This window comes from Cryptotermes secundus, unplaced genomic scaffold (genome assembly GCF_002891405.2).
Source record: "Cryptotermes secundus unplaced genomic scaffold, Csec_1.0 scaffold1991, whole genome shotgun sequence".
NCBI classification, from domain to species: Eukaryota; Metazoa; Arthropoda; class Insecta; order Blattodea; family Kalotermitidae; genus Cryptotermes; species Cryptotermes secundus.
The window spans coordinates 255764-268032 of record NW_019743182.1 but is presented as its reverse complement, the minus strand read 5'-3'; the positions used below and the strand labels follow the sequence as shown (position 1 = coordinate 268032).

Sequence of the window (12269 nt, the reverse complement as noted above, 5' to 3'; positions counted from 1 at the left end):
CCGGTTGTGAGGAAGTGTTCAACAAGCCATGGCCTAGCATATGATCATATTCGTCACAATACAATGCATGTGTGTAGGTGTGTGAAGCATTTTGCCGTGGTGTAATTGTTCAAATCGAAGAAAATTCACAATGAATATTAATTCTGTGATGCCGCAAACTATTCTTGAATCACGCAATATCGACGGTGATTAAGCCACTTAGCTACACGTTCCTGAAACCACTGTGATATGTTCAGTTTCCCAGGAGCCTCGGAAAAGAACAAGAGACCCTGACAGCACAGCGACCTGTGACGGCGACAGCCCAGCGCCCTGTGACGCCTGTGGCGGTGACAGCACAGCGACCTGTGACGGCAACAGAACAGCGCCCTGAGACGCCTGTAACGGCGACAGAACAGCTACCTGTGACGGCGACAGCCCAGCGTCCTGTGATAGCAACAGAACAGGGCCCTGTGACGCCTGTGGCGGTGACAGCACAGCGACCTATGACGGCAACAGAACAGCGCCCTGTGACGCCTGTAACGGCGACAGAACAGCTACCTGTGACGGTAACAGAACAGCGACGCGGCGAGTGGAACTGCGTTAGGGACAGGTAAGTGTACATCTCGTATCTGACAAGGGTTTTAAATCCATGAGGCACATCGGCTGCTCGCATGAACTGAACTGGTACTGTGTAAGATATGTGACGGACAAGAGCACTCCACAAGTTTCAAGTCAGCTACAAAATTACATGCATATAATACTTCATACTCTGAAATACGGGTATAGCGTCTCTTGGCTTAATTGTTAGGAATGAGAGAATTTTGTCGGATATTTCTTTCCTCTTAACACTGAAGTTTCCGTAGGTTAGCTGAGTAACTCCACCAGACTGTCTAGGCAGTAGGTGTACAGCCAATTAGATCAGAGCCACTCTCTGCTTCATCCAATAAGAGTCAGCACGAGAAACGTTCAAATAAATCTGCATAAGTAAAGCAACTATGAACTCCATCTCAGTTTTTATCATGTACGTGCATGACAGTGTACATCTTCCCCGAGTATTTAGCCACTAGTGGGTGCACTCCCTCTCCTTGTTCATGTCTGCCAGTTCATCGAAACAAATTGCCTCATCCATTGAATTAGACGCGAGAGCTACATCATTCCACTTTATGTCGAGCCTCCATATGTTCCAGCAGTAACGTCGTTCCATCTGCCCATGTGTTCCTCAATACAATAAAATTATAATGATGCGCACCATCCAGTAACAAAGTGTGACTACTCAGCAGACCGTTTTGAATCAGACCACGCATCTGTTTGTTGTTACTGAATTTCTCCTCCATTAGTTATCTACCGATGCTACTTCAGCATGCAGACTGTAGTGTGATTGAAGGTTTGGAAGCATCTCGAATGAAGTGGTCCAGGCCTATTTCAGGACTGTTGATAGAAGGATGAAGGAGAACAATGAAACCCCACAGGCTGGACAGCCAATATCCCGACAGACATCCGAAACTAGAGCCTCCCAAACTGACTCTCACCTGTTCTGTAAGACTGGGTGTTACTACTGAGTTTAGAGTGGAGGAGAATCTAGCAACTAAATACACATCTACATGTACTATTTGTGTGATGCATCCCCACTTTGTGTCTACAGGAACGAAGGCAGCCACACAGCGACATGTAGCACAGGCGACCATGCAGACTACACTCTGCACGAGGGAGAGGCGCACTGCTCAATGCTGAACCGTGCGGACGCTGTGGAAATGGACCTGATGAGTGCAGCGGAAACTCAGGGGGGAGCAGAAAACTCAGTGTCTGAAAGAAATGAAAACGGACAGACACTGAGTTTACCAGCTCCTGAACTGAAAGAAATGGATCCACAAGCAACAGAAGAACGGCCCTTGAACGCAAGTGCAGAGCAGGTAAGCCACTGCACCATGCACTGTGAGTGCGCTTGTAGCTGGGAGGTTAATACGAAAGCTGGCTGTGAGGATGTAATATTCTGATGATGGGAAATGGATTGAGTCGCTCCTGGAGAAGTAGAGGAGTTCCGTGCAAACCTCACATACCTGCTTTCCTATTGCAAACATCTCCACCTCCTCCTCTCCCGTGCCCGTATCTTTATATTTCTGTTTAGGCAATGCAGGCTGATCTCAGTCACCGTGTAGGCTAGGAAGGGCATGTTTCCTAACAATCCAGTGAGGGTTTGTTCGTTCGTAGCCCAGAAGGGATGACATTTGCATGCGTTTCATCTTTGCTTGCTTGTGTATATAAAGGGAGCAGTTATCATCCTGCAAACACTGAAAACAGAATCTGAGGAGAGTAATTTGGCAAAGAATTCTTCAAGCGACGGCATGTGCTGTTTGTTGTGCCATTTCCTTCTTCCTTTCTCTTTAATGTCTCTGTCTGCAAACATGACCACTTTCTGATTGGCTGCGATGGTTTCAGGTACAAACGGAACTGGAAGTACCAAAGACTGACAAACAAATGAAGAGACTTGAAAAGGAAAACAGGAGACTAAGGAAGATCCTTAAAAACCTGACAGAAGTAAGTAGGTCTACGTCATGTAAGAATGGTAATATTCTGTATGGAGCAAAATACGAGGTTATAATGACTTGTAAAGTGGTGAAGTCAAGTTTGGAATGCACATTAACATTCAAGTCTTACAGTTAACTGAAATACCCTACGCTACTTTGTTTAAATCTTCTGTTGTTTGTTACAGAAGCACTGGTTTGTTCCATAACTTACTCTGCCTGTTTTTATTGTGAGATATTTTTCTTTGTTTCATCCTTTTATTTCTGAACATGAGCTTATCCTGTGGTTGGTTTTAATGTCCTCAGGAGCGAGGAGAACAACTTGATGAGGAATTCGAGCCTCCCAGCATGCAAGACGCTCTCTGTCAGAAGAATTACATGAGGAGGGTAAAGAAGCAAACCAAGAAAATGGAGGACCGCATTACCAGTCTAAGAGCTGTAAGTACTGTCTATCGGAAGAACATAATTTGCATAAAATTCAGTCACATTTATCTTAGCAATCCCAGCTTAGAGAAAACTAAAACCCAAGCGTCACGTCTTCCTGACTGGCATGAATAATAATTATGGGTTCTGGATTCGATGAATAAATTTATTGAACACTCACAAGACATAACTAAAATTATTACAACGCTGTAAAGATTACTGTAAATTTAACACACAAAATTAAGTCTTCAACGTCTGCATGGCAGTCGTTGTTTGGCAACGAATCTTATACGGTTAACACTTCAAATATTCAACTGCTTCTGAATTTTCTTATGAATGACCCCCAATTCGTTGAGCGAAGTCTGTCTAACAAATTCATGAATCCACTGACTTTTATAACTGTCATGCGGTCCTCATAGAAGTCACCATGTTCAAGGATTCAGTTTTTTCTTTATTATTGCTAGCAGGGTGGGACTAAGTCCCTCGTACTGCGGCCACTTCTGGCCTATTGTACCAGCCCCAGATGATAGGTGAAGGTGATTGTGGAGCAATTGCTGGAATGAAGATTGGCAAGGGAAACCGAAGTACTTTGAAAAAACCTGCCCCAGCCCCACTTTGTCCACCACAAATCCCACTTGACCAGACCCGGGCTGGAACCCGGGCTGCCACGGTGGGAAGCCAGCGACTAACCGCTTGAGCTATGGCGCAGCCAGGGTGGGACTAAGTTCCCTGTACTGCGGCCACTTCTGGCCTATTGTACCAGCCCCAGTGATAGGTGAGGGTGATTGTGGAGCAATTCGTGGAATGAAGATTGGCTGGGGAAACCGAAGTACTCGGAGAAAACACGCCCCCGCGCCACTTTGTCCACCACAAATCCCACTTGACCAGACCCGGGATCGAACCCAGGCCGCCGCGGTGGGAAGCCAGCGACTAACCGCTTGAGCTATGGCGCGGCCTTTAGGGTTCAGTTGCTGTTCTTCATTAATCCGTTGTGTCGGAATCTTGTGTCATTTCGGGGCAACGCTTTGATCCCCTCCAAGCGTGTTCGTTGGCGCGAAACTTATAACCATTGGTTGTGTAACAATGGATCATATTCGTTTCTGCTATCATTCCGGTTTTTAGGCAGTGTTCAACAAACCGTTGCCTAGCATATGAGCACATTCTTCACAATACATTGTGTGTGTGAAGCAGCTTGCTATGTGTAGTTATTCGAACCGAAGAAAACTCGTGTCGATATTAATTCTCTGATAAGCGGCCTCCGTAGTCTAGAGGTAACGTTCCCACCTCATGACTCGTGGCGGAGGTCGTCGAATTTTTAAGGGCGGAAAAATTCAGGGAACAAGTCCTCCGGGAAGGACTTTAAGCCGTGTGTCCCGTGTCGTAGCTTTACGGCACGTAAAAGAACCTCATATCTCCAAAGGAAGTCACTGAGCCAAATTCAAGGACGTTTCCCGCCCAACAGTAGTCTCTAATGCCTCTGATAGATGGGGGAAGCATTATAGATACCGCCAAGCCAGTAGAGAACTCGCTGGCTCGGTCGGGACTGATGGTACGCACCAATATCGGTAGGGTATAGAGACTGGTAGAATATCATAGAGGGAAGCACAATAGATCAAACTGGTCGCGATGCATGGGGTAACTCACCCTCTCCAATAACTAACTAACTAACTAATTCTCTGATACCACAAACTATTCTTGAACCACACAATACCGACGGTTATTAAGCCCCTTAGCTACCCGTTCCTGAACCCACTGTGATATGTTCACCTTTCAGGCGCCTCCTAACAGACCAAGAGACCTTGACAGCACAGCGGCCTGAGACGGCGACAGCCCAGCCACTGGCGAGGGCGACAGCCCAGCGAGAGCACAGCAACTTGCGACGGAGACAGCACAGTCACCGGCAAGTGCGACAGGCTAGCCGCCGGCAAGGGCGACAGCACAGCGACTTGCGACGGAGACAGCACAGTCACCGGCAAGGGCGACAGCACAGCGACTTGCGACGGAGACACCACAGCCACCGGCAAGTGCGACAGGCTGGCCGCCGGCAAGGGCGACAGCACAGCGACTTGCGACGGAGACAGCACAGTCACCGGCAAGGGCGACAGCACAGCGACTTGCGACGGAGACAGCACAGCCACTGGCGAAGGCGACAGCCCAGCGAGAGCACAGCCGATTGTACAAGATTAAAATATCGTTCTTATTGTATATGTTATTTAGTAGTACAGGGAGATCGAGAAGTTGCGCACATCACATTAAGCAATTATATTTTGCTGGTTTAATGCACAAACTACAAGGCATACAGCACTTACTATTAATGTTTATAACCTTACATCTTAGAAATGCCAAATAAAATCATGTCTTTACAAGTAAAATAAATCTATCCCTGTACCAGGCCGTGAAGGCCCATAGGGTTGTGAAACGCTGAGGGTCCCACATTATCTAGACCAGGCATGTCAAACTCAACTTGTGCAGAGGGCCACCTCAGCCCTATAAATAATAGTCCAGGGCCGCACTTCAAAATATAAATATACATTAGATTTTGATACAAGGAAATTTAATTCTATTTATTATTTAGGAATAATTTCAATATAATTACCTAAAGTCACATATCTTAGTTTTAAAAAGCAAGAGAATGCCATTTTTGACAAATATTAAACAACTTTTCAATATGTAAAATGAGAGATTATACAAGAAATTATGTTAGAAATAGCAATGTTTTTTTTTTTGTTTATAAAGTCGCATGTTTATTCAGTTTGTTATTAATTCAATGTAGTCAGTAGTGTGTTTTTCTTGAAATATTCGAATGGTGATAATTGATGAAAAACTATATAAACAATAAAAATTGCTATATAACCAAATGAACATTTATTAAACTACTTACATCACTGGTTTTTACTTGAGAACTGGCATCTTTTCCGGGATACAAGAGATTTAATGTCAGCTACTTGACTCTGTGAAGATGCTATTTTTAGGATGGAAGACAAATGTTCTGCTGTGAGTCTTGATCTGTGCGTGGTTTTGGTTGTCTTCACAAGCGAAAATAACTGTTCACAGAGGTAGGTGGAACCAAACATGGCCAGTATTCTCGCAGCAAACTGGCGCATTTTAGAGTACTGGCTTGGCAAATAAGAAAAAAATTGAGGGATACCAATTTCATTATATTTGTCTTTCAGTATTGAATCACACTGCACTTCAATTAGTTCCATTTGAATGTTACTATCTGCCTTCTGAATATCGCATGAGAATGAAGCCGTAAACAAAGAGAAATCGTTCTCGCACGATTTGAACTCTTTAAACCTATTTTCGAAGTCATTAATTAAGTCCTTTATTTGGGAAACATAATTGGTAAAATCAGAATTACTGTGGGACTTTTTGAAATCCTTGCAGGTAGGAAAATGAATTAAGAATCACTTTTCCTGCAGCCTGCTAATTTATGTCTGCGTGAGACTTCTTGTCTTCTGGTCTGTTGGAAAATTGTCTTTACAAAAAATATTTCTACTAAAATTTTAATATTAATTTTAATATCAATTAGCTCTAAAAGTTGAGGGGCCGCACTTTGTGGCTATGGGGGCCGCATGTTTGACACGGCTGATCTAGACAATCGGCTCAAAGATGGCGGTAAGGTTGTCAGCCTTACGCGCCGGCCGCGCTTTACTCCCCAGGAAAATTATTTAATTAATTCCTGGTACTCGTTTCTGTTAGAGGCTGAGTAAACCCCAGGGCCTGGTGCGGCTGGAAGGATTAGGTCAACTGAAAAAAAATCCAATGACCTCATCGGGACTTGAACCCGCGACCTTCCGGCTTGTAGCATAGCCCTTCACATGTCTTTACAACATACGCTCGAAATGGCTTCCCTGTTCAGCAATGCATGCGCGACCTCTTTTTACCATGTTTGAGGCCACTTTGTGGAGCACCTGTAAACTGATGCTGTTAATCGCCGTCGTAATGTTCCTCTTGAGGCCATCCAGTGTATGCAGATTGTTTTTATAGACAATTCCTGAGGTACTCCCAAAGGAAAAGAACTGCGGGTGCCAAATCGGGCGAACGTGGGGGTCTCAATCCTTTCGAAATGAGACGGTCACCGAAAACTCGCACAAGAACTGCTTGGTTTCATTAGATGTGAGACATGTGGCACCGTGTTGCTGCAACAAACACTCACGTTCATCAACTTCTTGGCACACTGGACAGTTCACTGTTTTGTGTCGCTTATAGATTGAGATTAACTACTAAGCACTTCAGTCCATCACATGTGATAATCTGCTGCCTATTCATTTGACCCCGTCAAGGGGTGGGGTGGGGGTAGGCTTCCGTTTAATTACGTCATATCGTTTATTTTGATAATGTTCAGATTCATATTCTGTTAAGAGTTCTGTGAAGGCGATATATCGCGTTGTCATACAGTCTGACAAAAAAGGACATTAATTTAGACATTAATTTATTTGCATAAACCGTAATTCATTGCCGGGTCATTATTTATATGGGTAGTAATTCCATACGAAAATATATCACGTCGGTTCATAATCTTTCACGTATTATTCCATCTGGCTACACGAAACAGAACAAATTAGCTCAGCGCCAGAGCGTATTACATGTAATTAGAATGTATGATGTTCTAATTTCAACCACTGTATCGTGGTCCTTATCACTAATCCAAATGTATTTATTCATTTCCTCATTTAACGACATTTTCAGTATCTCAGAAAATATAACCCCGAATGGTAACAATACAATGAAGTACGAAAAATGTGCAAGAAAATGCTGTTTGCCTAACTTGAGGTATTAGCCTGACATTAGTCTGGAGGGTCTGCAACAGACCACACATAACCTCACTCAGAATACCTGGTTTTCAGGCCAAGAGAATTCAGAGTGCTAATGACTCGACCATGACGCTCGATGTAAGTACAGCAGAACGATTACATCTGTACAAACATATATACTGTAGGCGAAAATCATCACGTGACTGTCACTATGTTCGCGGCAACAGAGTGACCAGACCACTGAAGTGGGCCCGGTGAGAAGCTTAGCATCTTGACGGAAAAGCGGAGTGCAACTAACCCACGAGACTTCGTTCCACGTTCTCAATTAGAATGCAGCAGCGGTTCTCCAACCTTTTGACATCACCCCTCCCTTTCAGCTTGTACCAAACCCTCATACACATAGGCCGCGCCATAGCTTAAACGGTTAGATGCTGGCTTCCCACCGCGGCGGCCCGCGTTCGATCCCGGGTCTGGTCAAGTGGGATTTGTGCTGGACAAAGTGGCGCTGGGGCGGGTTTTCTCCGAGTACTTCGGTTTCCCCTGCCAATCTACATTCCACCAAATTCCACCAAATCATCATAATCACCCGGGGCAGGCTACAATAGGCCAATCAGTGGCCGTCGTGCCGAGTGGACCCAGTTGGACTACACCCCCCACTAAGAGGAAAAAAGAACCTCATATACCCCCTCCCCAGCATTTAATTGAAATAAATATAACTTCTATCTATATTACTCTTCATGAGCAACGAACTCTAATTAATCGATGAAACTGTAGAAGTTGTCCCTGTGCGTAATTAAGTACCACGACATGAAGACGTGTGGAGGAGTAGCTGTATAGCTCGAAACATTCTTAACATCAACACTAGATGAACATGAAAGGTCAGCCTCATGCTCGGTCACCGTAACAGCCCGTAACTTTGCCGAACGAGCTACCCAAGCTCTAGCCGAAAATTATTAAAAAAATATGTAGACCTAACCCTGTAACAGGCCGTGGAAGCCCATAGGATTGTGAGACGTCGAGGCTCTCGCGATTTCTACATATTCGGCTCACAGGTGGCGGTGAGGTTGTCAGCCCCACGCGCAGACCGCCCTTTACCCCCATGAAAATTCCTGGTACTCATTTATGTTAGAGGTTGAGTCTACCCTTGGGTTATAGTGCGGCTGGAAGGATTAGGTCAATTGAAAAATTTAATGAACTCATCGGGATTTGAACCCGCGACCTTCCGGCGCCTCAACCAACTATGCTACCGCGTGCCCCGCCCCCCAGAAATTCGACCAGTAAATTATATCCTTCCACAAGGTAAATCTGTCCCTGTGCTTAACTAATTGAGCATTATGGCACGAAGATCTAGGGGAGTGGTTGTAGAGATCTACGTTCTCCTGACCTCGGCACTAGCTGGAGGTGTGCTGTCAGCTTCACGCTCCGGCCGCTTTACCCCCGGTACCCATTGAATAGCAGGCTGGGTGGGCCCCAAAACTGGTATGGACGCTGTGGAGAAAATTCTTTCCTGTCCCGGAACTCGAACTCCGACCCCTCTATCACCCAGCTCGTAGTCAGTAGCTATACCGACTGAGTTATTCCGGCTACTTGTAGCCTTCCCTTTACATATATAAAATTGTACGCGCGAGGTTTTATGAGTGTCATTACGCAATATCAGGTTACTATAGCAACGAACTGTAAAGTGGTACGAGGTTTTATGAACGTAAGTTACGTACTTACGAGCGAGCAAGCAATCTTCTGTTTCAGTGTCTCACCTGTGTGAGTGACTATACACTGAATTTGGATTGGTGAGTATCTATTAACCGCTTATACACTCACTCGTGAGTACACTTTACAGATCACTGTCACACACACACTAGTGTCCTCAGTCTACTACAGTCTCCACTATCCGTTTCCTGGCAACGGATTTAACACAGTAACTATAACAGTCTCACTTAATTACACATTCCAGATATCACACATAATGTCTTCTCTTGGTCCCCTCATTCTCAACTGACTACTTGCCCCAGACCGTCACGGTTATAACATCTCGGCACGAACCACATAGAAAACACCGTTCCTCTTTTACTGTGCCGTTATTTCGTTCGTGTCTGTTGCTGCTGGATCGTGTTTACTGAGCCGTGTCCTAGAAACGGCTCTGATATACTCGTATTTGCTTATCACCCGCTCGTTGCATAGTAACGGTTCTACACGCTATAGTATTATGTCTATTTTGTCAGATTTTTTAATATTTTGATGTGAATACATTAAATGTAGTATACTATAAAAAGGAGATTGTTCAAGACTGGCTTTGTGCGTGTTATTCATGGGAGATGGCGTTAAACGTCGTTCTCTTCGTGTCATCCAATAACATGCAGGACTGGAAACGAATATGAGTGAAATCTGAGGAAGTCAATAACACGAATGTTAGTTTAACAAATTGTGAGACTTCCATTTGAATTCTCCACGGATGTTACACCACTGATTATTAATTTAAACATTTTGTTAGCCTAACTACACAGATTATGAAGAAAAGTAAGCGTCATACTGACGCTGATCATTCTGAGCCCTTATTTATTTGATGATTATAGGTGACCATGAAATTTATTTCTAATTAATTTTCTGTAATTTTAATTTCAAAAGTCTTATGTTTCGATATTACTCGAAATGTACTGTGATCTTTAATATCGTATTTCATTGTCTGGGACTTGCAATACGGTGTTTATGTTGAAATTTGTAGATTCTGGCAGGACCAAGGAGTCCGGAGTTCTGACATTTACGAGCAGTCATAAATTTAGCTCGGGAACAGGGAACCGGAAGCGCCTAAAAGGAAGGTCAATGAGAAGGACAGGTCAGAACTTGTTACAATTGCCTGTGAATGAGGGCTAGTATGATTGAGTTGCCTCGTTCAAGCTTCCTACGGAAGATGGGACGAAATGTATATGTCAGCACCATCTTTCGAATTCCCGGCGTGGGGTGTGCAAGCCATTCCACAAAAGGAGAGACTTTCACAATATTCCGAACTGAACAGACGTGACCTTTGCACGCTCCGAGACATAGCTTGCCGAGTGTAACGCTGTAACTTAAAGCTAAGAATACATTAATTTAACAGTGTGGTGAATTAGCAGGTGATTAAACGTCAATTGGCTCAACTCTCAGAAAAACGCTTTCTTCGGCATCCCTACCCTGAGACCCAGGCAAACCGACCCAGCTAGTTTCCCGTATCTATACCGATCTTCCTTAGTTTGATCTGTGAGGACAACTTGCAGTGGCCATCATACACTGTCCTAAGGTAGAAACAGGTGTAGCAGGGATAGCACCATTCCGACTGAGCTGATATAACAAAGGCGGGTTGGAAAAGAGCGGTGTTAATACATCCACGGCTTCTCTGCATCTTGCCTGGTTAACCTATGCCACTTAGCTTGCATCATTTGGTACACAACTATGGATGTAAACATGGATTCATTTTAATTCCGATGAAGGATAAAGAAAGAAACATCATCTCTTTTGAATACGCCTTTAACTTAATTTCCCTTACTATGACTCCTCGACTGAACTATGTTAATGTCTGAAGATGGCAGCCCTGTGTTATTGAAATTAACTCAGCATTCTCGACACTTTACACCTACACTCAAATGTATCTTTAATTCTTATTGGCTGTGGCGAAGGCAGCGATAATATACAATATTTAAATCAACAATAGACTAATACGTCATAATTAGCTAAGAGGACTATCTTCCTACATGGAAAACACGTCACAATATTCCCACAAGGTCACCAAATGATACCTAACACATACTGCCATGTAAGCAACTACAGCCCGTCTACTCTAACAAAGAGGGTGCGTAGGCAACCTTACGGAAGAAAAGTCCCATATAAAAGGTAAAGTTGTCCCTCTACTTAGCTAATTAAGCACTGCGCCATAAAGGAGTATAGGGCAGTGGATATATTTTTTTTTTCATTGGCGCTACAGCCCTCATTTGGGCCTAGGCCTAACTCCATGAACTTCTCCGTTTCACTTCGGTTTTACTAGATCTTAGACATACGGTAGGACTCCTTGGGCGGGTGATCAGCTCGTCGCAAGCCCTCTACCTGTACACAAACACAGAAAAACGCACACAAACATCCATGCCCTGAGTGGAATTCGAACCCACGATCCCGGCTTCCGAGCGAGCGAAGACAGTGCATGCCTTAGACCGCTCGGCTACCGTGACCGGCTGCAGTGGATATATACACCCATGTTTTCTTGATCGCGGCACTAGTTGTAGGTGAGTGGTCAGCTTCACGCCCCGGCCGGTTTACCTTCGGGGAAAGATCCCCCGGGAATCGTTGGATAGGAGGTTGGGTGGACCCCAGAGACGGTCTGGAGGAGTCCCTACCGGGACTCGAACTCCGACTCCTCGGTCGTCTAGCCAGTCGCCATACTGACTGTGCTATCCCGGCTATGAAAGTCCCATTTAAGGTTTGAATTTCCTATTATCGTATGGATGACGGAAGTGTATACTGATGATACAATCTAGTAACTTTCTAATGATGACGTAATGATGTACTTTACTGACGATGAAGCAGCTCGTTCCCATAGTAAAGGGAGTGCAACTGATTATAACCT

The 12269-nt window shown here is 44.5% G+C and overlaps 1 protein-coding gene across 3 annotated transcripts in view; it reads left to right on the top strand.

Moving 5' to 3' along the window:
- The window catches only part of LOC111874073, a 7822-nt gene extending 2573 nt beyond the window's left edge, over positions 1–5249 (top strand). For 2 of the 3 annotated variants that reach the window (XM_023869274.2, XM_033755311.1), the window contains 5 exons: positions 237–589; positions 1622–1889; positions 2416–2514; positions 2808–2939; positions 4699–5249. In XM_023869274.2, coding sequence (XP_023725042.1) covers positions 237–589; positions 1622–1889; positions 2416–2514; positions 2808–2939; positions 4699–4743 — 897 coding nt within the window. In that variant the 3' untranslated portion in view covers positions 4744–5249. The remainder of the gene's footprint in view (positions 1–236; positions 590–1621; positions 1890–2415; positions 2515–2807; positions 2940–4698) is intronic. The other variant, XM_033755312.1, reaches the window with a different exon arrangement.
- Positions 5250–12269: the final 7020 nt, after the last annotated feature.